Source organism: Hemiscyllium ocellatum (genome assembly GCF_020745735.1).
Source record: "Hemiscyllium ocellatum isolate sHemOce1 chromosome 27 unlocalized genomic scaffold, sHemOce1.pat.X.cur. SUPER_27_unloc_42, whole genome shotgun sequence".
Classification (NCBI taxonomy): Eukaryota; Metazoa; Chordata; class Chondrichthyes; order Orectolobiformes; family Hemiscylliidae; genus Hemiscyllium; species Hemiscyllium ocellatum.
The window spans coordinates 26,009-53,885 of NW_026867512.1; the positions used below are offsets into that span (position 1 = coordinate 26,009).

General features: G+C 48.1%; 2 protein-coding genes and 1 long non-coding RNA gene across 3 annotated transcripts in view; 1 reads left to right on the forward strand and 2 right to left on the reverse strand.

Moving 5' to 3' along the window:
- Window positions 1–11,245: 11,245 nt before the first annotated feature.
- The window catches only part of LOC132808338 (zinc finger protein 239-like), a 62,337-nt gene continuing 45,705 nt past the window's right edge, over window positions 11,246–27,877 (forward strand). The window contains exon 1 of the mRNA XM_060822095.1: window positions 11,246–11,261. The gene's annotated coding sequence lies outside the window, so the exon portion shown is untranslated. The remainder of the gene's footprint in view (window positions 11,262–27,877) is intronic.
- LOC132808341 (uncharacterized) lies at window positions 14,063–17,633 on the reverse strand. Its single transcript, XR_009642065.1, has 4 exons — window positions 17,364–17,633; window positions 16,310–16,510; window positions 14,293–14,397; window positions 14,063–14,180 (listed from the first exon to the last, which is right to left on the reverse strand). It is a non-coding gene; the product is annotated as an uncharacterized LOC132808341 (long non-coding RNA).
- The window catches only part of LOC132808344 (uncharacterized), a 74,489-nt gene continuing 66,000 nt past the window's right edge, over window positions 19,389–27,877 (reverse strand). The window contains exon 7 of the mRNA XM_060822100.1: window positions 19,389–23,478. Coding sequence (XP_060678083.1) covers window positions 22,279–23,478 — 1,200 coding nt within the window. The 3' untranslated portion in view covers window positions 19,389–22,278. The remainder of the gene's footprint in view (window positions 23,479–27,877) is intronic.

Sequence of the window (27,877 nt, forward strand, 5' to 3'; positions counted from 1 at the left end):
CAAGGCTGCATCCATCTGATTTTTGAACATCAAATAAGTGAATGTTTATGGGGAAAGGCAAGAAAATGATTTTAAGACCAGTATAGGACAGTTACAGAGTCATACAGCACAGAAACAGACCCTTCAGACCAACTAGTCCATGCTGACTATATTCACAAACTAAACTAGTCACAGCTGCCTGTGTTTGGCCCATGCCCCTCCAAACCTTTCCTATTCATGTACTTATCCAAATGCCTTTTAAACATTGTTACTGTACCTGCATCCACCACTTCCTCTGGATATTCATCCACACACAAACTACTCTCTGAGTATAAAACAAAAGGTACCCTTCATGCTTTTTTAAAAGCTTTCTCCTCTCACCTTCAAATTGGCTGCCTTATCTTGAAACCCCCACCCAAGGGAAAGGATACCCATCGGTCAACTCGGCTATGTCTCTTGTGATGTTATAAACTTCTGTAAGGTCAACTCTCAGCCTTCTATGTTGCAGCGAAAATGTCCCAGCCTATCCACGTAGATGTTGGCAGATTCATATCCAGTTATGATTTGGTGAATGCTGGTGCAGGCTTGAAAGACCAAATAGCTTATTCTTGCTTCCAATTCTCACAGTCTGTGTCCAGGACAGCAAGAGACCATAGGACAGAGGAGCAGAAATTAGGCCATTCAGCCCATCAGGCCTGTTCCACCATTTAATATGGCTGATAGGTTTCTCAACCCCATTCTCTCACTTTGTCCCCGTAACCCTCTATCCCCTTGATATTCAAAGTCTCCATCTCAGTCTTAAATATCCTCAATGACCAGGCCTCCACAGCCTTCTGTGGCAGTGAATTCCATAGATTCACCACTCACCGCTATTCTGAAAATTCTTTCCTTTACTCTAAGGCTGTGCCCACTGGTTCTAGTCTCTCCAACCAATGGAAACATCTTCCCAACGTCCACTCTGTTCAGGCTGTTCAGGATTCAGTATTGTTTGTTTCAATTAGAACACCCCTCTCCCCCCCAAAGTGTGGGCCTGTTAACCAGCATGAACCAGACCCTTCAGGTTGTGGTACAGGAAGGATTAGGTTGAGCAAACTGAGAATAGAGGGAGAGTGTGTGGGATGGAGATTTTCAAATTCTAGGGAACAAGAGAGGAGAAATAGAGTTCACTATAAATTAGAATTGATTGGATGGGCTGAAGGGCCAAGGAGTGGCAGATGAAAATGCGTGGTTTGCATTTTGGTCAAGCAATGCAGGAAAGACTGACACACTTCAGAGGAGTGTTGCAGAACAAAGAGACCTTGGAGTGCAAGTTCATAGTTCGTTGTAGATTGAGTCACTGGTAGACAGGATAGTGAAGAAGGCATTTGGTATGCTTCCTTTATTGGTCAGACCATTGAGTATAGGAGTTGGGAGGTCATGCTGCAGCTGTACAGGCCATGTTTGGGAGACTGCATTTGTTTCTGGTTTCCCTGCTATTGGAAAGATATTGTGTAACTTTGAAAGGGGTCAGAAAAGATTGACAACCTGTAGCCAGAGTTGGAGGGTTTAAACTACAGGGAGAGGCTGAATACACTGGGGATATTTTCCCTGGAACATCGAAGGCTGAAGGATGACCATGTCGACATTCATAAGGAGCATGGATAGGGTGAATACCCAAGGTCATTACCCCAGGGTAGGGAAGTCCAAAACTAGAGGGGCGTATGGTTGAGGTGAGAGGGGAATTTTAAAATTCTTCTGGTTGGGCACATGAATAGAAAGGATTTAGAGGGATATGGACCACATGCAGGCAAATTGGAGTAGGTTAATTTAGGATACCTGTTTGGCACAGACAAATTGGACCGACTGCTGTATGACTTTCATCGTCTTCTGTGAAAGCAGAAATCTGATGGTGAAGACTGGAGTTTCAGGATGTTTTGCCCTTACTGGGAGCAGAAATGTTTGACTGAAGTGTGTTGGTGTTAATGTCTTGATGTTCCATTTTGCTCCCACCTTCCTGGAGATGTTAACAGGTTGTTCATCAAGAAGCTGCATTGCACCCTGAATTGACATTTTTTTTTGCTGAGTGAGGCAATACTTCCTTCGAGTTACGCTGTACCAAGGATCCAGTTACAAAAGGACAGCTTGGTGGTGACAAACAGTAAAGAAGGTGAGGTGGGATGGGTGGAGAGTGTGTGTGCTTTTTCTACGCTTTTTTGCTGGGGGAGGGGGGGTGGTTCTGAAGCTGTAACAAAGTTGGGTCACAATAAAGGTTACCTGAACTTACTACCGGGCTCAGATTCTCATTGAAAGCTTTGAACTCCAAGAGTTTTTAGTATTAAAGCTGCTCATTTCTTTCAGCCTGCTGCACTAAGTTTCCAATGTCGCGTATCAAATGGAGCAGTGAATGAGTAGCTAGTATCTTGAAAAATTGGGAATTTTTCAGGAGTGCAGACTGAATCATTTCATTGACATTGTAAAGTGTAATGGCAGCACCGGGAGGTGTGGGCTGTGTTCACAAGATACAATATGGAGGAGCCGGTATTGGAGTGGGGTGGATAGAGTTAAAAATCTCACATCACCAGTTATAGCCCACAGATTTATTTGGAAGCACCCACTTTTGGAGTGCAGCTCCTTCATCGGGTAGCTGTGGACCAGGGTAATGAGACACAGATTTCATAGCAAAAGATCACAGTGTCATGCAACTGATAGGAGATATTGAACAAGCCGAGATTGCTGTTACCTCTTTCATCTTTTAGAATGGGTTGCAGGTTTTGGTTCATTAATATAAATCTTTTAAACCACATTCTCGAGATGACTTAAGGTTTTATAAAAAATAGGTGACATCTCAGTCCAGACAATGCTTTAAAGGTGTGAGGTTCGAGTCTATCAGTATCCCAATCTTGAATCAGACCGGTTCTATTTCCAAAGTAGGAATGTATAAAATATTACATGGATTGACTGCCTGCAGTTTACGTGCTCTTTGAGCAAAATTGAATGTATCTGCAAGAATAATCCTGCCAATACAAATTCACCCCAAAGAGATATGTGTGTGCATTCATGAGAGAATGTGAGTGTGTGCATGTAAGATTGTGTGCGTGCAGGTAAATTGTGAGTGTGATGGAGTATAAGCCTGTGAATGTGTTGGGGGGAGTATGTCTGTGTGTCTGAGAGAGAGTGTGTGTGTATGGAGGTATGGATAAAAGCAAGGGCTTGCATTTTGTGAAAACCAGGAAGGGCAGGACATGTACAGTTAATGGTAGGGCCCTGGGTTATGTTGTAAAACAGAGAGACATGGGGAGGGGAGGGTGGTGAGGGATCAGGTACTTTTTTAGAGAGGCTGGGACTTTTTAACTGGAGTGAAGGAGGCTGAGGGGTGACCTCATTGAGATTTATAAAATCATGAGGAGTGGCGGTAAGGTGAATAGCAAAGGGTTCTTCCTTAGCATAAAACTAGGGGTTATTAAAAATGAGCTCGAGGCTAGGTGACATATTTCCTTAAGGTGAGAGGAGAGAGATTTAAAAGGAACCTGACAGGTAATGGTTTGACAGAGAATGGTTTGCACGTGGACTGAACTTGCTGAGGAACTGGTAGATGCAGGTACAGTTACAACCTTTAAAGACATTTGGGTGGGTACATGAATGGAAAGGTTTAGAGGGATATGGGCCAAATGCAGGTGAGTGGGACTAGTTTAGTTTCGGAATCCTGCTCGGCATGGACGAGTTGTTTCTGTGTTGTATACCTCTATGAACCAAAAGTGACCTCATTGAAATCAGTAGAATTCTGAAAGGGGCTTGACAGGATAGGTACAGATAAAATGCTCCTTTGGTTAGGGGTGTGGTTAGGGAGTCATAGAATCCCGAAAATGTGGAAGTAGGCCATTCAGCCCATCCATTCCACACTGGCCCTCTGAAGAACATCCCACCCATACCTACCCACTTACTCTATATTTCCCATGGATAATCCACCCTAATTTGCACATCCCTGGGCACTATAGGTAATTTAGCACAGCCAATCCACCCTAATTTGCACCCTAATCTATAAATTACCTTCTCAAGAGTATAATTTAAATGCAGAGCTTTTCTAAGAAAAATGTCAGTCTGACTCAACATTGGGACCCAGACAGAATTCACACTGTTATTAGAAAAACTCTGCATTTAAATGACATTCTTGAGAAGGTAATTAAAAACAAGTTCAGGGATTAACATATCACAGAGCAGAAACCCATTCTAAAAGATGGAAGATTTAATCTAAAATTGTTTAATGTATCACATTTTCATGACACTGGACTGTTTTTGCTACAAATTCCGGGATCACGATCTAATTCTCCACAACCACCTGATGAAGGAGCGGCGCTCCGAAAGCTAGTGCTTCCAAATAAACCTGTTGGATTCCAATCTGGTGTTGTGTGATTTTTAACTTTGTCCATGGGAAACTCATGAGTTGTGGGCTGGTAACAGTTGTTATTTTGTGATCCTGATGAAGGACTTTTGCCCGAAACGTTGCTTTCTCTACACTTTGGATGCTACCTGAACTGCTGTGCTCTTCCAGCACCACTAATCCAGAATCTGGTTTCCAGCATCTGCAGTCATTGTTTTTACCATTTTGTGATCCTGCACTCAGATGAGACTGGATATTGCTTTTTAATGGATCATAACTGAAACAACAATGGACCACCTTAAATTCAAGGAATTTTGATGGGCAAATCGAACCTTGAAGAGATAATATTCTTACATTAATAACGCTGGGTGACCCAAATTAGACATTTTATTGATAGTTCCAATATCATATTCCTGCTGGATTCTTTTCAGGGCAAACAATTTCAGATGGGAGAAATTCTATATCCTGGGGAGGCAGTGAAATAAAAAACAGTTGTTTAAAGCATTTTAACTGTAGACCCACGAGCTCTTGTCCATTAAATCTCTTTATTTGCAGAAATAGCCCGTGAAAAGGTCCATGTCCCTTTAAAATGCAGATTGCCTCTTTTAGATATGAGGCCGTTCCGTTAGATGTCGGAATATCTGTTTAAATGGAGCCGTGAGCTTTCCCAATGTAGACAGGGCTCCTCGAAACGTGGCAGTGTCCCCCCTGCAGCTGCAGAGCGAGACAGGAGAGTTTGTTTTTGTGAATGAGCAGTTGTAGCGCGAGGTGGCTGTTGCTTGGTGACGGTGAGGCTCCCCCGGCCCCGCCCATCCCCCCGTGCAGACGTCACGCGGGGGTGAAGGCGGTTGGGAGGAGAAGTCGCTCGAGCGGGGAAGCGGCGGCCGTTAGGAAAATGGCGCCGTGCGGCCCGGGGCAGACCCCCGTCACTGGTCACCGCCGCCTTCCTGGCGCAGCTGCTGTGTCACGGCCACACCGGCCGGCTGTACAGCAGGCAGGAGCCGGTGACCATTCTGGAGGCGGATGGGGTTAAGGGCCTGTTTGGGAACTGGTCGGCCGCCTGGGTGGTGGAGTTCTACTGGTCGTGGGGCGGCCCCTGTGTCAACTATGGGGCCACCTGGAAGGTACTGGGCCCGGGAGGTGAAAGGTGAGGCAGGTTGTGGGGGGGACGGAGGGGAAGGAATTTGGGGCCTGTCCTGTCATAGTCACATTTTACACTCACTTTCCATCTGCTTTTACTGGCGCTTGTGCTGTTTACCCCTCACTGTTTTTTAATCCTTGTGCTGTTTACCCCTCACTGTTACTTGTGCAATTGCTGAGGGTAGTGTGTAAATACTAGTGAAGGATACTATGCACCAGCATGTATATGTTCCTCAGTTATTGAAGGGGCAGGACCTGTTGAGAATGGTTAGTAAAGTATGTGGTGCACTAAGCCTTGTTAACATGGAGATAGTTTGGTATTTGGAAAAATATACTTTTTATTATTTAGAATCATAAAGATGTACAGCACATGAACACACCCATTTGGTCCAACCTGTCCATGCCAACCAGATATCCTAAATTAATCTAGTCCCATTTGTCAGCACTTGGTTCATATACCCATCCTGATGCCTTTTAAATGCTGTAATTATACGGCCTCCACTACTTCCTCTCGCAGCTCATTCCATACGTGCACCATCCTCTGCATGGAAAAGTTGCCCCTTAGGTACCTTTAATATCTTTCTGCTCTCACCCTAAACCTATGCCCTGTAGTTGTGAACCTCACCCCTATTCTGGGGAAAAGACATTAAAAAAAATGTTGAGCAGCCAGACAAAAGCGATAAAATGTTAAGCCACATGGGGAAAAAGAACTGTGGCTCTACCCTTTATTTCTCCTCTTGGCATTTGAACATTTAACATCTGTCAATAACACCAGCATCGCCACAGAGCACATTGTGTCTGCTCCTCGGTGTGAACAACAGCGCACCTGCTCGCTGGTGTCACCAGTACATTGTCCATGCTCCTCGCTGTCGGCAGAAAAGGAGACATCGCTTATCTCTGTTCCTAAAGGTCTTCCCTTTATTCTTAAAGCTGTGTCCTCTGGTCCTAGTCTCTCCTACCAATGGAAACATCTTCCCAATGTCATTGCACTGTGGGGATGAAGCCCTAGCCTGTCCAGTAATTTCTGGTGGGTGAGACTAGGCCTCAAGGTTAGAGGGAGTAGCTTTCAGACAGAGATGAGGAGGAACTGCTTTTCCCAGAGGGTCGTGAATCTATGGAATAGTCTAGATTAGAGTGGTGCTGGAAAAGCTAGGCAGGTCAGGCAGCATCAGGAGAGTAGGAAAATCGATGTTTCGGGCAAAAGCCCTTCATCAAAATCTAGGGAATACACTGGCTAAGGAAGCAATAGAGGCAGCTTCATTAAGTATATTCAAGATACAGTTGGGTGGGATTTGGCCTGGTTGGGGAGTTAAGGGGTTCCTTGTGACAGTGCAGGGAGGAGAAGATGAAACGATGGATAGATCAGCCATGATCTTAATGAATGACGGAGCAGGCTCACTTGTAGCAACTGGAGTGAATCCAGCGAGGGAGCAGACTTTGGGACCTCAGGTATGTGTCTTGGTTACCTGGGTGAGGAGAGACAGAAGTTCAGGTTGGGACTTTTTTCCATAGCTTGCCAGAGTCTGAGGAGTGACCTTATACACTTTTATATCATCATGAGGGGCATGGATAGGGTAAATAAACATGGTATTTTCCTTTGGATGGGGCAGTCCAGAAGTAGAGGATAATAAGCTTAGGATCGAGTGTGTGGTGCAGCAGCAAGTCAGGCAGCATCCGAGGAGCAGGAAAATTGACGTTTCAGGGAAACTCCCTTCAGGGAAGTGTGTGTGTGTGTGTGTTTGTGCGCTGTGAGTGTGTTTTTGCATGTGTGCCTGCTTGATAAAGTGTGATTGTGATGGAGTATGAGTCTGCGAGAGGGTGAGAGTTTTGAGGGGGTGGTGTGTGTGTATGTCTGAGAGAGAGCGTGTGTGTATGAGAGAGGAATGGATATAAGTGAGGGGTTGCATTTGCTAAAATAAAGGAGGGCAAGAGTTGTACAGGTAATGGTAGGGCCCTGGGTCATGTTGTAGAACAGAGACATGGAGGTGTTCAGGTTCATTGTTCTTGAAAGTTACATCACTGGTAGAGGGGGGTGAAGAAGGTGTTCAGCACACTTGCCTTCATGGTTCACATGCTGAGTTCAGGAGTTGGGACATCATGTTGGAGATGCACACAGAAAGTACGTTACTCCGAGGGTGATAGGTGCCTGTAACGCATTGCCAGCAGAGGTAGGGACGGTAGATTCATTCAAGGTGCATCCAAGCAGTAGGACAGTCGAAGTTTCGGGCACAAGCCCTTCATCAGGAATGATACATGGATGTTCAGAGGGGCATCAGCGTCCTTCTGTGCCAGTTGTCAGACAGGTGCAGCAGGCAATGAGCATGGCAAGTGGTGTGTTAGCAAGAGGAATGGAGTTCAGAGATGGGAATGTCATCCTGCAGTTAGGGGGTCATTTGAATAAATTCAAGGTTGAGTTAATCTGATTTTTGAACAAGAAAGAAGTGAATGTTTATTGCGGAAGGCAAGAAAATGGTTTTAAGCCCAGTTTAGAACAGTTCCAGAGTCAGACAACACAGAAACAGACCCTTCAGTCCAACTAAACCGTGCTGTGTTCACAAACTAAACTAGTCCCATCTGTGTGTATTTGGCCCATATCCCTCTGAACCTTTCCTATTCACGTACTTATCCAAATGTCTTTTAAACCTTGTTACTGTACCTACATCCACCACCGTGTCTGGACATTGATTCCACACACAAACTACTCTCAAAAAAAAGGCGCTACTCCAGTCTTTTGAAAATCTTTCTTCACTCACCTTCCTCATTTGCTCCCTAATCTTGAAACCCCCATCCTAGGGAAAGGACACCTGCGGTTCACCTCATCTACCCTCCATGATTTTATGAGCCTCCTTTTAAGGTCACATCTCAACCTCATGTGTTCCAGTGAAAAAAGTCCCAGCCTATCCACCCAGCTGTAGGTATATTCATATCCAGTTATGAATTGTTCAATGCTGGTGCTGACTTGAAAGACCGAATGGCCTAGTCTTGCTCCCAACTCTCTCACTCTGTGTCCAGGACAGCAAGAGGCCCTAAGTCAGAGGAGCAGAAATTAGGCCATTCAGTCCATCAGGTCTAATCACCCCATTCAATCGTGGCTGCTAGGTTTCTCAACCCCATTCTCCTTTAACCCTTGATACTCAAGAACCTATCTGTCTCAGTTTTAAATATCCCCAGTGACCTGGCCTCCACAGCCTTCTATGGAAATAGATTCCACAGATTCACCGCTCTCTGGCTGAAGAAGTTTCTCCTTTCTAAAAGGACTTCCCTTTACTCGAAGCGCTGCCCTCTGGTCTGAGTCTGTCCTACCAATGGAAACATCTTCGCGACATCCACTCTGTCTGGGCTGTTCAGGATTATGTATGTTTCAATTAGACCCCCCCCCCGAGTGTGGGTCTTTTAATCAGCATGAACCAGACCATTCAGGATGAGGTACAGCAGGGATTGGGGTCAGCAAAATGAGAATGTAGGGAGAGTGTGTGGATTGGAGATTTTCAGCTTGGGAATGAGAGAGAAAAGAGGGTTTGCTATAACTTAGAATTGATCGGATGGGCCAAAGTGTGGTAGATGGAATTAAATTTTGAGAAATTCGAGTTGTTGCATTTTGGTCAAGCAATTCAGGCAGGACTGACAGAGATAAGGGGAGTGTTGCAGAACAAAGAGACCTTGGAGTGCAGGTTCCATAGTTCCTTGAAAGTGGAGTCTCAGGTAGACAGGATAATGAATGAGGCATTTGGTAGGATGGCCTTTATTGGTCAGAGCATCGAGTAGATGAGTTGGGAGGTCATGTTGTGGCTGTCCAGGATGTTGGTTAAGCCAATTTTGGAATACTGCGTTCAGTTCTGGTCTCCCATTTTCCATGGAGCATCAGAGGCTGAGGGGTAAACTTATAGACCTTTGTAATGGGCATGGATAGGGGGGGGGGGAAACCTAAGGTCTTTTCCCCAGGGTAGGGGAGTCCAAGAAAACTAGAAGGCATATGTTTGAGGTGAGAGCAGAATGATTTAACAGGGGTCTGAGGGGCAATCTTTTCACATAGAGGGTGGTGCATGTATGGCACGAACTGCCAGAGGAAGTGGTGGAGACTGGTACAATTACAACATTTAAAAGGCGTATGGATGTCGGTCTGTTCTCAGCTCTGCTGGATTTGTGTTGAAGCTTTGGCCGCCCCCCCCCCACCCGCCCCCCCCCCCACGAGTGGGATGGTGCTTTCAATTTTGTGAAATAACAAAAGAAAAGAACTTTCCGCAGAAAGTAGAATTGCTTGTTCAGAATTTCTACCCTGCACTGACAGTGATGACTTTTGTAATCTCTTTTTACATTTCAGGATCTGAAGATGGAAGTTTCAAAATCAACAGACGAAGGCCTAATGCCCAAAACGTTGACTCTCCTGCTCCTCGGATGCTGCCTGACCTGCTGTGCTTTTCCAGCGCCGCATTTTCTGACTCTGACTCTCCAGCGTCTGCAGTCCTTACTTTGACCTCCATGTCTGACAGTCATTCAATCCAATCCATCGGGACCGCAACAGTTTGCAACTATGATTCTGTGAGGAGCAAAGCTGTTTGGTTCCTGTTTGGGTACGTTTTCAGCATCAGTGGGACTGGATGAGAGACCCTACCATTGCAGTGCACTGAGTGAGGAGCGTGCAACAGCTCTACGGTTTGGAAAGAGGAATTCACGGTGGAGAGAAGCTCCACATGCGTTTGTGCGGCTGAAGCTTCGGCCATGGAGAAACCCGAGGAATCCCGCCCCGTGGAGAAACCATGGAAGTGTGATGACTGTGGGAAAGGCTTGTTTCCCGTCTGCCCTGGAGACTCATTGGCGCAGTCACACTGGGGAGAGGCCGTTCCCCTGCCCTGACTGCAGGAAGGACTTCAGCGATTCCTCCAACCTCCAGACCCACCAGTGGATCCACATGGGGGAGAGGCCCTTAAGCTGCCCCGAGTGCGGGAAGGCCTTTACCCAGGCCGCCTCCTTGCTGACCTACCAGCGGGATCACGTGGCATTGCAGGAGGATTGAAAGAAAGACGGCCGAGTGCCTTTACCAACTGGACTATCAACCCAGTTCCAGTGGCTCCCGAGTTCGATTCCCACAACAGATGGCGGAATTGGAATTTGGTCAGAAATCTGGAGTTCAGAATCTAACGGTGAAACTATTGTCGGTGGGGTGGGGGTGGAAAAAAAAACCCCTTCTGATTCACTCAGTTCTTTTTTAGGGAAGACTTGAGCAGTTATTAGAGCAGTCGTCCCAGCTGCATCCTTTACCCGCTCTGGCCTACACGTGACTCCAGACCCACAATAGTCTGGTTGACTCTATGCTGCTCATCCAACTTACTTGGATACAGGTTGAAATTGCTGAGTGAGGCAATACTTCCTCCAGGTTAAGGCGATATCAAGGATCCAATTACAAAGGGACAACTCAGTGGTGACCAATAATGAAGAAAGTGAGGAGTTGCACTTTGACCTTGAGCATTTTTTAAAAAATTGCTACTTTTTCTACACCTTTCTGCTGGGAGATTCTGAAGCTGTAACAAAGTTGGGTCACAATAAAGATTACCTGAACTTCACACTGAGCTCATACTCTCAATGAGAGCTTTAAACTGCAACAGGTTTTTGGTTTAAAACTGCTGATTTCTTACAGGAGAAAGTTAGAACTGCAGATGCTGGAGATCAGGGTCAAGATTAGAGTGGTGCTGGCAAAGTACTGCAGGTCAGGCAGCATCCGAGGAGCAGGAAAATCGACATTTCGGGTTTGCTCCAGACTCCACCCTCCTTACTGTGTCAACCATCTGTGAGTAGGGTACTCTCTTCACAACTCCTTTTCCATTTATTTCATTCTGGGCTTCAATTTATGACTTGCAGCAACTGAAAGGAAAGAGAGTGAATCCATGGAATGGACAGAATTGGGAAAAGTTTGTTTATAACAGAGTGTTTCATGTATTGAGTGAATGTAAAGAGGAAGTGGTGGATGCATGTTCAGATGCAACGTTTAAAATTCATGTGGATAAGTACATGAATAGGGAAGGTGTGGATGTATATGGGCCAAATACTGGCAAGTGGCACTAGTTTAGTTTGAGAACATAGTCAGCATGGAATAGTTGGACTGAAGGGTCTGTTTCTGTGCTGTCTGACCATAACTGTTCTGTCGTGGTCTTAAAACCATTTTCTTGCCTTCCACTTTAAAAATGTCTACTCTTCCTGTATCCAAAACATAAACCACAAAAAAACACACCTCATCCACACAACATAAAAATCCACACTTTGTTGTTCAAAAATCAGATGAACTCAGCCTTGAATAAATTCAATGACTCCCTAACTGCAGGAAGACATCCCCATTTCTAATCTCAGTTCAGCCTGCTAATATACCACTTGCCTTGCTGCACCTGTCTGACAACTGGCATTGACTGATGTAGAAGGATGCCTCTAATCAAAGCACTGATCACAGGGTGGTCTGGTTTCAGGACCTGATTTCTCTATCCTCTGTTGATCTCCCTGTTCCCACAGACTAAGATGTTGGTCTGTTCTCAGCTCTGCTAGATTTCTGCTAAAGCTTTGACCCCGCCTTTTATAACTTCTGGAACGATAAAATATTCAATCAAGACCCAAGCCACAATCTCCCAGCCTGTCAACTATCCTAATACAAGGTGTAGTCATAGCAGGGAATCAAACAAGAAAAATAAAACAAAATCGTAAATAAATAGATACACGTGCTTAATGTTTGTTCATGAGGAAGTAAACCAGAAATAGGGGTCTCCCAGGAATCTTCCAATGCCCTACTTGAGGAATTCTGTCACCCTTACACCTATGAGGATCCAGCTATGAATTACAACAACATTTACACCAACAGAAATAAAGCAACGGTTATCAAATAAAGATAAACAGCATGGAAATAGACTGTTTCTCTATCTCGTGCACACACGAGATAGATCATCCATGGGGGTGGGTTTGTATTTGCAGCATGGTGTTTGCAAATACATTCAACTTTGCAAGGTTTGTAGCTCAGGTTGAGGATTAGGGTGTAGGTTTGCTCGCTGAGCTGTAGGTTTGATATCCAGACGTTTCATTACCTGGTTCGGGAACATCATCAGTGGCGACCTCCAAGTGAAGCGAAGCTGTTGTCTCCTGCTTTCGATTTATATGTTTGGCCTGGATGGGGTTCCTGGGGTTTGTGGTGATGTCATTTCCTGTTCATTTTCTGAGGGGTTGATAGATGGTAGCTAGATCTATGTGTTTGTTTATGGTGTTGTGATTGGAGTGCCAGGCCTCTAGGAATTCTCTGGCATGTCTTTGCTTAGCCTGTCCCAGGATAGATGTTGTCCCAGTCGAAGTGGTGTTTTCTTTCATCCGTATGTTGGGCTACAAGGGATAGAAGATCGTGTCTTTTTATGGCTAGCTGGTGTGCGTGTATCCTGGTGGCTAACTTTCTTCCTGTTTGTCCTACGTAGCGTTTGTGGCAGTCCTTGCAAACCCCCGGAGTATGGGTCTGGGTGATATACGCGTCGGCAGGTCGGTGTGGACTTGTTGGGCCGAAGGGCCTGTTTCCACACTAAGTAATCTAATCTAATCTAAAAAGATTTACAAGGATGTCGCCAAGACTGGAGGATTTGAGCTATAGGGAGAGACAGAACAGGCTGGGGCTATTTTCCCTGGAGCGTCAGAGGCTGAGGGGTGACCTTATAGAGGTTTATAAAATCATGAGGGGCATGGATAGGATAGATAGACAAAGTCTTTTCTATGGGATGGGAGAGTCCAGAACTACAGGGCATAGGTTTAGGGTGAGAGGGGAAAGATATGAAAGAGACCTAAGGGGCAACCTTCTCATTTAGAGGGTGGTACGTGTATGGAATGAGCTGCCAGAGGAAGTGGTGGAGGCTGATACAATTGCAACATTTAAAAGGCAACTGGGGGAAATATGGGCCCCGTGCTGGCAGGTGGGACTAGATGGGGTTGGGATATCTGGTTGGCATATACGAGTTGTCCAGGTTCAGGTGGATTGACAGTACTGAAATACCCATAGTGCCCAGGGATGTGCAGGTTAGGTGCATTAGTCAGGGGTAAATGTTGAGCAATGGGGTAGGGGAATTGCATGGTGGGTTACCCTTTGGAGGATCGGTGTGTAGTCTTTGGGTCAAGTGGCCTGCTTCTACACTGTGGGGAGTCTCTGAAGGGGAAGGGATTTTTGTAAACTGTGCAAGGCAACGCAGGAGTAGTGCGGGGGCCTGCTGTTGGCCTTGCCCTGCCCCTTGCACCTCCCCCTGTTGTTGAGCTGTCTAAAACACAGCTATTCTTTCTCTGCCCTTTTGCTGGGGGCATCTGCAGCTGTAACAATGTTGGGCCACAATAAAGGTAACCAGAACGTACTGCTGGGCTCAGGCTCTCATTGAAAGCTCCAAGCGGTTTTTGTTTTAAAGCTGCTCATTTCTTGCAGCCTCCTGCACTAAGTTTCCAAAGTCGTGTATCAGATGGAGCAGTGAATGAGTAGCTGGTTTCGTTAGAAATTATAAACTTTTCAGGAGTGCAGGCACTGCATCGTTTCATCGGCAGTTTACTGGCAGCACCGGGAGGTATGGGCTGTGTTCATTAGAAAGGAGGTGGAGGTGCTGCTGTTGGACTAGGTGGGACAAGGTTGAAAAATCACAACAGTGGGTTATCGTCCAACAGATTTATTTGGAAGCACTAGCTTTCAGTGCGCTGCTCCTTCATCGGGTAGCTGTGGAGCAGGATCAGAAGACGCAGAGTTAAGAGCAAAAGGTCACAGTGTCATGCAACTGATATGATATATTGACAAATGTAGATTGATGTTAAACATTCAGCACACTTACCTTAATTGTTCACACCATTGAACAAAGGAGTGGGGACATCATGTTGAAGGTGTACAGGATGTTGGTGAAGTCACTTGTAGAGTACTGAGAAGGCTTCTGGTGGCCCTGTAATAGGAAGAATACTATTACAGAGAGTCCAGTAAAGATTTACCAGGATGTTGCCAGGACTGGAGGGTTTGAGTTATAAGGAGAAGCTGAAACTGTCTTCACTGGAGCACAGGAGGTTGAGGGGTGACCTCATTGAGATTGATATGATCATGAGGGTTCTAAGTAACATGAACATCAAATAGCGAGGAGCCTGCACGGTTATGTCAAGTGAGTGGGGGAGAAATTGTGGCATTTGGACACTTTAAATCCATCAAAAACAGCATCTCCATAGAGCATACTGTGCATGTCAGGTGAGGTGCCAGAAGACTGGAGGTTGGCTAACGTGGTGCCACTGTTTAAGAAGGGTGGTAAGGACAAGCCAGGGAACTATAGATCAGTGTGCCTGACATCAGTGGTGGGCACATTGTTGGAGGGAATCCTAAGGGACAGGATTCTACCTTCATCTAGGTGGATGGGCTGGGACTTTTTCACTGGAGCATTGGAAGTGGAGATGTGACCTTATCAACGTTTATAAAATCATGAGGGGAGAGATGAGGTGAACAAAGGGTGTCCTTCCCCTAGGGTTGGGGTTTCAAGATTAGGGAGCAAACTTTGACGGTGACAGGAGAAGGATTTTAAAAAGACTTGAAGGGCACAATTTTTTTTTTACACAGTAGTTCACGTGAGGACTAAATGTCTAGAGGATGTGGTGGATGCAGGTACAGTAACGTCATGAATAGGAAAGGTTTGGAGGGATATGGGCCAAAACACTGCCAGGTGGGACTGGTTTAGTTTGAGAACATAGTCAGCATTGACTAGTTGTACTGAAGGGTCTGTTTCTGTGCTGTCTGACTCTGGAACTGTCTTAAAACTGGATACTGGTCTTACAACCATTTTTTTGCCTTCCCCCACAAGCATCCACATAAAAATCACGTGAACTCAGCCTTGAATATATTCTATGACCTCCTAACTGCTGGAAGACATTCCCACTTCTGAACTTAATTCCTCTTGCTAATATGCCACTTGCCTTGCTCATTGCCTGCTGCACCTGTCTGACAACTGGCACAGAAGGACGCTGATGCCCCTCTGAACATCCACGCATCATTCCTGATGAAGAGCTTGTGCCTCAAACTACGACTGTCCTACTGCTCGACCCACTGTGCTTTGCCAGTTATGGTCTTCTCTACGTCAGGAAGACCGAGCGTAAACTTGGGGAATGGTTTGCCGAGCATCACAGCCAGGTCCACAGAGGCTGAGCGGACTTCCCAGTCTCCACCCATTTTAATGCCCCTTCCCACTCCCCTTCTGACAAATTGGAGGAACAAAACCTCATCTTGTCTGAGCAGTCCACAGTCCGGAGGACTCGACACTGAGTTCTCCAATTTCAAATAATCTCCCATCCCATCCCCCAACTCACTTCCCAGCCCTTTCCACTCTTCCCTGCCAACTAGATTCCTTCCTCCCATTCACCAACCAGGTTATGGGGATAAGGCAGGAACAGGATACTGATTGAGGATGATCAGCCACGATCATAATGAATGGTGGTGCTGGCTCAAAGGGCAGAAGAGCTGACTCCTGCACCTATTGTCTATTGTACCTTCTACCTGTCTCCACCTATCCTCACTTCATCACCCTGCCCCCAGCACACCCTTGTTCCACAGCTCTCCCTATTCCCACCCCCAATCCTGAACAAGGGTTCCACCAGATACCTCAACTCTTCCACCTACTGATACTGCCTGGCTTGCTGCATTCGTCCAGTCTCCTGCCTGTCTATTTTGTCAATTGAGACAAAGGCTTGGACTAATTTTTCCAGAGTCTGTCCCCTCACTGGATTCACTCCCATTCCTTTCAGTTGCTCCAAGTCAACAATTGAACCCCAGAATGAAATGTAAATGGAAAAGGGGGTGAGAAAAGAGAATGCTGTACTCACAGATGTTGGACAGAGGAAGGAAGCTGCAGTCTGAGTGAAGCTCAATCTTCATTGAGAGAGGGGAGGGGCAGGAACTTCAGAACCTCATGGCCCAACTTCCGCGTTCACCAATAGGGGAGCTCCGAATGGCAGGAGGACAAATCTCCTTCCGGTCCTCCGGTGAGCCTTATTTGTCCATCAAAAGTAGGTTTTGCCCCTTTTCTGCCGACAATGAGGAACACGCACAATGTTTTGATGACATTGGCAAACATGTGCCCTGCTTGTTGACACCGAGGAGTGTACACAATATGCTCTGTAGCAATGCTGGTGTTATTGACAGATTTTCAGTTTCCAAATGTCTATTGGAGATCAAAAAGGGCAGAGCGATATTTTTTCCCCCATGTGGCTTGATATTTGATTGCTTTTGCATTTGTTTGGCTGCTCAATGTTTTTAAGTCTTTTCCTCTGTGTTGGGGTGACCTTCACAACTAGAGGACATAGGTTTAGGGTGAGGCCACAAAGATATAAAAGATACCTGAAGGGCAATGTTTCCATGCAGAGGGTGGTGTGTGTATGGAATGAGCTGCCAGAGGAAGTGGAGGAGGCCGGTATAATTACAGCCTTTAAAAAGTATCTGGATGGGTATATGAATAGGAATGGTGTAGAGGGATATAATGCTGGCAATGGGGACTAGATTAATGTAGGATATCTGGTTGGCGTGGACAGGTTGGACTGAGGGGATCTGTTTCCGTGCTGAAAATCTCTACGACTCTAAATAATAAAAAGTCAACTTTTCCAATGAACATATCCATGTTAACAAGACTTAGTGCACACCCTGCTTTACTACCCGTTCTCAACAGGTCCTGCCCCTTCAATAACTGAGGAACATATACATGCTGGTGCATAGTATCCTTCACTAGTATTTACACACTACCCTCAGCAATTGCACAAGTAACAGTGAGGGGTAAACAGCACAAGCGCCAGTAAAAGCAGATGGAAAGTGAGTGTAAAATGTGACTATGACAGGACAGGCCCCACATTCCTTCCCCTCCGTCCCCCCCACAACCTGCCTCACCTTTCACCTCCCGGGCCCAGTACCTTCCAGGTGGCCCCATAGTTGACACAGGGGCCGCCCCACGACCAGTAGAACTCCACCACCCAGGCGGCCGACCAGTTCCCAAACAGGCCCTTAACCCCATCCGCCTCCAGAATGGTCACCGGCTCCTGCCTGCTGTACAGCCGGCCGGTGTGGCCGTGACACAGCAGCTGCGCCAGGAAGGCGGCGGTGACCAGTGACGGGGGTCTGCCCCGGGCCGCACGGCGCCATTTTCCTAACGGCCGCCGCTTCCCCGCTCGAGCGACTTCTCCTCCCAACCGCCTTCACCCCCGCGTGACGTCTGCACGGGGGGATGGGCGGGGCCGGGGGAGCCTCACCGTCACCAAGCAACAGCCACCTCGCGCTACAACTGCTCATTCACAAAAACAAACTCTCCTGTCTCGCTCTGCAGCTGCAGGGGGGACACTGCCACGTTTCGAGGAGCCCTGTCTACATTGGGAAAGCTCACGGCTCCATTTAAACAGATATTCCGACATCTAATACAACGATGTTAACTTTCAACTGCGTTCAGGGAACATGTATTTTGCTCTGAGTAAGTCTATTGAGTTTAACTGCAGCACGGCTGTAGTTTTAAACTTGTTTGCTTTCCTGAACAGCTAGGTTTAAATGTTTTATTCGTTAGAAGAAAATTAGTGATAGTTCACATATCCACCCTGAAATGGGGTGGGTAACTGGATTGAGTGGGTAGGCGCCATACTAAGTTTAACTTTGGGGACAGCCTTTGAGCTGCATATGAACAAACTGCTTACATGTTGCACTTATCGACTGCTAAATATCGGCTCTTGTTATCTTAACACTTAGCCTTCTGATTGGACATTGCAAAGGTTCACCTCCCGCCCACACCCCGCCAGCACCCTTCCCAAGGGTCAGACCCTCCCTCTCTCCAGGCACACAGTCTGAATAATTGACGAAGCAAAATTCACTGTCAAATCCCATCAACATGGAAGATCCCAGCCCACCCTACCTCCCACTCTGTACCCAACCCATCCAAAAACCACAAAACATCATCTCATCTTTAAAAAACAAAAGAAAAACTGGACCGCATCAAAACGGTCAACGCTATGACTGTTACACAACACTTTACGGAGCTACATTTCAACTTGAGTTCGTTTGCACTCCCTCATGAGAGTTCACATTAAAAGCTCATTGTACCAAATCAACGGCATGCCACAGCTCTCTGGAATTCAGCGGAATTCTTCCTGGTATCCCTCATGTTTTCTGGTTTTTTTGAGAAAGGAGACCCTCCCGTGAGCTTCGCCTTCAGATCTCCTTGGCTACGCCCAAAGTTTCGGCTGATCAGTTCAAGCACAGGGTCGCAGCCTTTTCTTGCTAAGCTCAGCTGGCTTAAACGTTAGCAACGCCTCTGGTTCCCGTTGGGATTTACGCTCCCGAGCGCAGACCTGGCCCGCAGCCTCTAGTCCCACAGGTCCTGCTGACTGCAAACTGTCCTTCTGTCAGCAAAAATACAAACACGACGGGGACAGTGTTCATTTCGCTATTCTCAATGTCAACTCTGACCCCACGAAAGGTTCTCTTTTCAGGGGCGGGCATGTCAATTGCCTACTTGGGGTTTGGTGAAATGTCTCAACAAGTGTTTCCGTTTGTCTATATTTACAAGAATTCTAACCCCAACTAGACATTTACATGTAAAATCTAAGAATTATGCAACGTGACACATGAAAGCATGATGAGGAGCATCTCCTGTGTCCTCTCTCAGCTCAGAGAAGACTTAAACCCCGCTCCCCCCTGTCACATTCCTCCAGGTGACAAAAGGAACTTAACGCAGGCGGATTATAAGGGGTTGCTCAGTGGTCACAGCGCCAATGGACCCGGGTTCAATTCCAGCCTCAGGGGCAACTGTCCGTGTGGAGTTTACACATTTCCAGCCTGCGCCTGCGAGGGTTTTCTCCGGGTGCTCCGGCTTCCTCCCACAATCCAAAGATGCATAGGTGAGGGTGGATTGGCTATGCTAAATTACCCATAGTACCTAGGGATGTGTACGTGAGGGTGGATTGGCCATGCTAAATTACCCATAGTACTGTTAGGACGGAATTTGTCCTTGCATGTTCGTTTTAGGAGGAGAGACAACAGACGCTCAATTGTTTGGCACAAGCAGACTTTATTGCAGAATCGTAGCTGATACAGTGAATCACCATGCATTCACTGGAGAAGGCGCGTTCTGCCTTCCCCTCCCAAATCTGCTCCTGCTATACTCTTTGCTAAGCAGAGCTTCGCGGAGCTACTAAGCATTGCCTTATTAGGACATTTCGCGATTGCTAGGCGTTTCCTGTTATTGAGCTCATTTGGGCATTGGCAGCTGAGCTGGCCACGTAAGCAACAGTTTCAATTTCCCAATCAGCAGCTACAGCTACAGTTTCGATTCCCCAAACAGCAGCTATAGCTCCACCCTCCCTTGACCTATTTTATCCTAACAGTACCCAGGGATATGTAGGATTGGGTAATTTAGCATGGCCAATCTACCCTAACCTACACATCCCTGGGTACTATGGGTAATTTAGCATGGCCAATCCACCCTTAGTGTAGGATTGGCCAGGCTAAATTGTCCTATAGTATCCAGGGAATGTGCAGGTTTGGGTGGACTGGCCGTGCTAAATTACATAGTGTTTGGGGATGTGCAGGTTAGGGGGCATTGACCATGCTAAATTACCCATAGTGCCCAGGGATGTGTAGGCTAGGTGGGTTAGCCAATGGGAATTGCAGGGTTACGGGCAGCGGTCTGGGTGAGGGAGGGTTGGTGTGAATTGGATGGGCTGAAGGGCCTACTCCTACACTGCAGGGGTTCTAAGCGTGAGATGAGGTGCTTGACAGAAACGATGGGGAAGAGGCAGTGAAAACACAACGAGACCGTTTGAAAGTGGGAGCATGACAGGAGGGGGTGGGTAAATGGGATGTGGTGAGGGAGGGGGCTTAGGAGAGAAAGAGACACAGAAAGAGAGGGTCACACACAGATACAACTGGTGAAAGTGGGGAAGATTGTGATAGGTTCAGATAAGGTGGAGGAAGAAAAGCTGTTCCCTATTCACTGATAGTGACAAGGTCAGGGGCGGCCTGAAGGTCAGGGGTTTGAGCAGGAGAGAGAGGAGGAAAACAGAGGAAAAACAGGTTTACCCAGCAAGCAGCAATACGCTGGAATCCGCTGTCACCTCAGAGAGACAGACAGACGCAGAGAGAGAGAGACAGAGCCAGAGACGGGGAGGTAATCAGATGAAAGGCCTCCCTGTGCTGTGAGATCCAAAAGGAGCACGCGAGCAGCTGCCCCAGTGTTTCTGGCGGTCTGAGGCATCTCCCCCTCGCCCCATTACCGGTACCGCTCTCCCGTCCCATTGGCACCTTCCCGGTGAACGGCCCACTCTCCCAATACACTCAAGCTGCCCCTTCCCCCACCCCCCCCGGGGGCTGGAAGAGGACGGAACAGCCCGTTCCGGAGCGGGGCTCGGGAACGCTGCCCATGTCCGCGACGTCCTTTCCGAGAAAGGAAACAAAAAGGACAACAGACAGGGGACCACCCGCATCAACGGGAATGACAACATTTCACCCTCAGACAAGGCTTTGTCAAGAGATGTACAGCATGGAAACAGACCCTTCGGTCTAACCCGTCCGTACCGACCAAATATCCCAACTCAAACTAGTCCCACCTGCCAATACCCGGCCCATATCCCTCCAAACCCTTCCTATTCATATACCCATCCAAATGCCTCTTAAATGTTGCAATTGTACCAGCCTCCACCACATCCTCTGGCAGCTCATTCCGTACACACACCACCTTCTGTATGAAAACGTTGCCCTGTAGGTCTCTTTTATATCTTCCCCTCTCACCCTAAACCTATGCCCTCTAGTTCTGGATTCCCCAACCCCAGGGAAAAGACTTTGCCTATTTATCCTATCCATGCCGGTCATAATTTTGTAAACCTCTATAAGGTCATCCCTCAGCCTCCGACGCTCCAGGGAAAACAGCCCCAGCCTGTTCAGCCTCTCCCTGTAGCTCAGATCCTCCAACCCTGGCAACATCCTTGTCAATCTTTTCTGAACCATTCCAAGTTTCGCAACAGCGGGGAGACCCAGAAATGGAAAAGACTGAAGGGGGAAGTCAGCGGTTAATCTTTTGAAGAGGTTACAAAGGAGAGACCTCTGTCTGCAGCGGGAATGACCCCCACAGTAGCAGGTCGAGGTGGACGGCATTTAAAGAGAAGCTGGATACAGACGTCAGGGAGAAAGGAACTGAAGGGAATGCTGCTGTAAGGGAAATCAAGTGTGAGCGAGTGAAGGGGAGGTGCGTAGAGGCTCACATGGGTCAGAAATAGAGAGAGAGAGACCAGTTGAGCTGAAGGACCTGACTGGAGACTCAATGGGACAGAGAGTGAAATCTTGGATCCACCTGCAAGAGAAGGAGAAACACGTGATTTACCTTCCAGGATTAAGCAAGTCCCGCAGATTCTGCAGATCACTTTATTGGCCAGAGCACTGAGTATAGGGGTTGGGGTCTGGACAGGACATTGATTCGGCCACTTTTGGAATACACAGGAACCTCGATTATCCAAAGGACACATGCAGGGTGTATTTCAGTCACTTGACGATTAGATCCCTTACAGTGTGGAAACAGGCCCAACCAGTCCACACTGAGCCTCCGAAGAGTAACCCACCCAGACCCATTTCCCTCTGACTAATGTACCTAACACGACGGGCAATTTAGCATGGCCAATTCACCCTGACCTGCACATCTTTGGACTGTGGGACGGAACCGGAGCACTAGGAGGAAACCCACGCAGACGCGGGGAGAATGTGCAAACTCCACACAGTCTGTCGCTTGAGGCAGGAATGAAACCCGGGTCCCTGGTACTGTGAGGTAGCAGCGCTAACCACTGAGCCACCGTGCTGGTTCATCTAATTCTGGATAATCGAAGTTCCTCTGTATTATGTGCACTTCTGGTCTATCGGAAGGATGTTCCCCCGTGTGGACCTGCTGGTGGATCTGGAGGCCGGACGAGTGGGGGAAGCCCTTGCCGCAGACCAGGCAGGTGAAGGCCCCCTCGCCGGTGTGGACCTGCTGGTGCCGCAGCAGGTTGGACGACTGGGTGAAGCCCTTGCCGCAGAGGGAGCAGGTGAAGGGCCGCTCCCCGGTGTGGACCCGCTGGTGCCGCAGCAGGGTGGACGAGCGAGTGAAGCCCTTGCCGCACAACGAGCAGGTGAAGGGCCGCTCCCCGGTGTGGACCTGCTGGTGGGTCAGCAGGGTGGACGACTGGGTGAAGCCCTTGCCGCAGACGAAGCAGGTGAAGGCCCCCTCGCCGGTGTGGACCTGCTGGTGCCGCAGCAGGTGGGACGACTGGGTGAAGCCCTTGCCGCAGACGGAGCAGGTGAAGGGCCGCTCCCCGGTGTGGACCCGCCAGTGCTTGAGCAGGTGGGACGAGTGAGAGAAGCCCTTGCCGCAGTCGGAGCAGGTGAAGGGCCGCTCCCCGGTGTGGACCTGCCAGTGCTTGAGCAGGTAGGACGAGTGAGAGAAGCCCTTGCCGCACACCGAGCAGGTGAATGGCCTCTCCCCGGTGTGGAGCCGCTGGTGGGTCAGCAGGTGGGACGAGTGAGAGAAGCCCTTGCCGCAGACGGAGCAGCTGAACGGCCTCTCCTCGGTGTGGACCCATTGGTGCGAGAACAGGTTGGACGACTTGGTGAAGCCCTTGCCACAGACGGAACAGGTGAAGGGCCGCTCCCCGGTGTGGACACGCTGGTGGGACAGCAGGTGGGACGAGTCAGAGAAGACCTTGCCGCAGACGGAGCAGGTGAAGGGCCTCTCCCCGGTGTGGACCCGCTGGTGGGTCAGCAGGTGGGACGACTGGGTGAAGCCCTTGCCGCAAACGGAGCAGGTGAAGGGCCGCTCCCCAGTGTGGACACGGCGGTGGATCTCCAGCACGGAGGGGGAGCGGAATCCTTTCCCGCAATCCCCACACTTCCACGGTTTCTCCATGGCGCGCGGAATGCCTCCTGAGACTTCCTTTCCCCACAGTGGGCAAACTGGCTCAGGCACGTGCCCCTGTGGTTCAGGTAAAGATGATACTTTAAGAGCCTACTGAAGCAGACAAAAACGTTCAAAGAATTTTCCCCTTCTGGACTGAAAGAGGGACGTCTCTCCTGTCCCACGAATCAAGGGGCTCTGTCAGACCTTCACATGGTACTCAGTTGGGAAGCTCTACCTGCAAAGCTGCTCTTCTCATATCCTGTGAAAAGGGGATTACAAAAGTCATTGCTGCCTGCACATGACAGGAATTCAGAACAGATCATTCTAGTTTCTGTAGAACTTCCCTAAAACAATCAAGTTACAATATGCAGATGCCAGTGTTGGGCTGGGGTGTACAAAGTTAAAAAAAAATCACATCACCAGGTTGTAGTCCATTAGATTTGTTTAGAAGTTCGAGCTTTCAGAGCTCTGCACCTTCATCAGGTAGCTAGTAAAACCTCCAGGCGAAAAAGACAGCAGATGCTGGAGATCAGAGTGGTGCTGGAAAAGCTCAGCAGGTCAGGCAGCATCCGAGGAGCAGGAACAAAAAAAATCAACGTTTCGGGCAAAAGCCCTTCATCAGGAATGAGGAAAGAATGAGGACACTTTCCTCATTCCTGAAGAAGGGCTCATGCCCGAAACGTCAAATCTCCTGTTCCTTGGATGCTGCCTGACCTGCTGCGCTTTTCCAGCAACACATTTTCAGTTCTGATCTCCAGCATCTGCAGACCTCATTTTCTCCTATAACCTAGAGTTGTGTGATTTTTAACTTTAAAAAGTGTTGCAAATCTCCGCCCCCTCTCTCTCTCTCTCACACACACACACTTTTCTTCAATTCTCACTCTGCTGTCTCTGATATTACCCATCCCCCAGTATTGTCCAGAAAGGGACTTATTACCAAAAAAAGCTGTAAATCTCCATCCCACATACTCTTTAACTCTTGCTGTACCTAATATCCCACCTCCCCCCATGCTCCAGCAGAGTCTGACTGATGCTCATTGACTGAGCCACACTCACCTCTTCCTGGACACAGGGACCCTCCAGACCAACACAACATCAGCTCCCCTTAACCGCCCCCCCGTAACGGCGCATGTGCAGGAGCATCCGGTCACGTGAATGGAGGGACCGCCGTCGTCACAAAGGCCGCGCGTTGATTGGAATGAGTGCCCGCCCGTGCGGCGTTCCAGCCTTTCCCATTGGTCCACCGCGCCGTGCGTCACGCGGCGGCGCTGGTCTTTGTGACGCCCACGCCCACGTGACCTCTCTCCTCCACCACCACCCCCAACGCGCCCCTCCCTTCACCTTGACACGGGGAGGCATGACCAATGGGGAGCCTTGGAGGACCGGAAGGAAGGCTGGTCCTCCTACCAATCAGAGCATCCCCTCATTGTCTGAATGCGGAAGTTGGAGCATGAGCTCCTGCTGCTCTCTCTCTCTGAATGAAGATTGAGTGTTACCCCAGACTGCACCAACCTCTGTGAGTACAGCACCCTCTCTTCTCACCCCTCCTATTCCATTTCTTTTCTCATTTTGGGATTAAACTGTTGGTTTGTAGGAAGTGAAGTGAAAGGAGGTGAACTTAGGAAAGGTGCATATGCTGGATCGCTCTCTCTGTCTCTCTCGTGTCCTTCATCAGGAATTGCGGAGGGGGGTGGAAAGGGTGCTGAGAGATAAATAGGAAGGTGGGAGTGGGGCTGGGGGTAAGGTAGATGCAGGTTGGGTGGGGGGTGATGGCGACAGGGTGGAGCAGATTGGTGGGAAGGAAGATGGACAGGTGGGACAGTTCAAGAGGGTGGTGCTGAGTTGGAGGGTTGGAGCTGGGGTGGGTGGGGGGAGGGAATGTGAGGAAACTGATGATATCGATGTTGATGCCATGTGGTTGCAGGGTCCTAGGCCACCTGATACCTGGAGGAAGAATGCCTCTGCATTGGGACCCTCCAACCATACAGGATCAATATTGATTTCACCAGTTTCCTCATTTTCCCCCCCCACCCCCCCAGCCCAATCCCAGATACAACCCTCGAACTTGGGACTGTTCTTTTCAACTGTCCCACCTGTCCATCTGCCTTCCCATCTATCTGCTCCACCCTCCTGTCTGACCTGTCACCACCTTCCCCCACTTTCATCTCCCCATAGCATTCTCAGCTCCCTTCCCCCAGTCCCACCTCCCTCCCATTTATCTCTCAGTCCATTTGGGCCCACCCCACATTCCTAATCAAGGGGTTATGCCCAAAACGTCAAACCTCCTGCTCCTCAGATGCTGGCTGACCTGCTGTACTCTTGCAGCACCAGACATTTTGGTGCTAATTTGTCTGGATGTTCTGATGTGACCCCTTCGCAGATGTGAAGTCACATTCGAGATAAACTCCTTCAGGGAATGTGGGCTTTTTTTTTGGCAAGGCCAACAATGTTTTCGTCCCTAACTGCCCTTCAGACAAGCAGATTGCCAGACTTTAGGGGGCATTTTAAAAGTCAAGCATGTGAGCCATCATATGCAGGCAGCACCAAGTTAATGCTAGCGGGTTTCCTTCCCTGAAGAGCGTTATTGAATCAAATGGGTTTTCAGAAAAGTTTCATTCTCTCAATGACTGAGACTAGTTTTCAATTCAGATTTAAAAAAAATAAATTTAATTTCCCCAAGGTTTTTTTCTTACTGGTATTTGAACCCATGAGCCCAGATTATTTGCCTGGGGCCTCTGGATTGCTGGTCCAGTGTTGTTGTTATAACATCACTGACTCGCCTGGACAGCATTGAGAGTCATACAGATGTATAGCACACAAAGAGACCCTATGTGCAACTGGTGCATGCCGAGCACATAGCCAAAATTAATCTAGTCCGATGTGCCAGCACGTCCCTCCAAACCCTTCCCATTCATATTCCCATCCAGATGCCTTTTAAATGTTGCAATTGTCCCAGCCTCCACCACTTCCTCTGGCAGCTCATTCCATACACGCACCACCCTCTGACTGACAAAGTTGCCCCATAGGTCCTTTTTATGTCTTTTCCCCTCTCACCTCTAGTTCTGGACTCTCCCAACCCAGGGAAAAGACCTTGTCTATTCACCCTATCCATGCCCCTCATCATTTTATAAACCTCAATAAGGTCACTCCTCAGCCTCCGATGCTCCAGGGAAAACAGCCCCAGCTTATTTAGCCACTCCCTATAGCTCAAACCCTGGCAACATCTTTGTAAACATTTTCTGAACCCTTTCAAGTTTTGTTTAACTGAACAGTAAAAGTCATACTGGACAGGGATATATCATAGTGTTACTATGCAATATGTATTTATTTACGACTGTATAAATTTGATTTACAATTATTTCTAGTTATATCATAGTGTTATAGCCATGTTATGTATTCAAAGTTTGGGAGAATATTTGTAGCTCGGCTGATCATTGTTGTGGTTCTGTTTGCCGAGCTGGGAATTTGTGTTGCAGACATTTCGTCCCCTGTCTAGGTGACATCCTCAGTGCTTGGGAGTCGCCTGTGAAACACTTCTGTGTTGTTTCCTCCGGCATTTATAGTGGTTTGTCTCTGCCGCTTCCGATGGTCAGTTCCAGCTGTCCGCTGCAGTGGCCGGTATATTGGGTCCAGGTCGATGTGTTTATTGATTGAATCTGTGGGTGAGTGCCATGCCTCTAGGAATTCCCTGGCTGTTCTCTGTTTGGCTTGTCCTGTAATAGTAGTGTTATGGATGCAGATCATTAGCTGTCTTCCTGTTTGTCCTATGTAGTGTTTTGTGCAGTCCTTATTGTGTACAAAATCCCATGCAAGGCCTGCACAAAACACTACATAGGACAAACAGGAAGACAGCTAACGACCTGCATCCATGAACACCAACTAGCCATGAAACGACACGACCAGCTATCCTTGGTAGCCATACACGCAGATGACAAGCAACATGAATTCGACTGGGACAACACTACTATTATAGGACAAGCCAAACCGAGAACAGCCAGGGAATTCCTAGAGGCATGGCACTCATCCACAGATTCAATCAATAAGCACATCGACCTGGACCCAATATACCGGCCATTGCAGCGGACAGCTGGAACTGACAACCGGAAGCGGGCAGAGACAAACCACTATAAACGCCGGAGGAAAGATCACAGAAGCGCTTCACAGGAGGCTCCCAAGCACTGAGGATGTCACCTAGACAGGGGACGAAACGTCTGCAATACAAACTCCCAGCTCGGCGAACAGAACCACAACATGTCATGTATTTCCAGTCATACCCGTTACAGGACAGGAGAATACTGGGCTCAATGCTGACTCTGTGGATGAATCTAGTCAGACTCATTCCTCTCTATATCCACAGAGTCCTGTAAGTGTATTCCTCTATAGGATCCCTCCAGTCTCACTTGCGTATTGATCGACTCCACTACAGTCATCCTCAGAGCGAGCATGTTCTAGGTCTTGTTACCAAAGCAAAGTTCTTGCTCTGATTCTCTTCCCCACCCCCCCC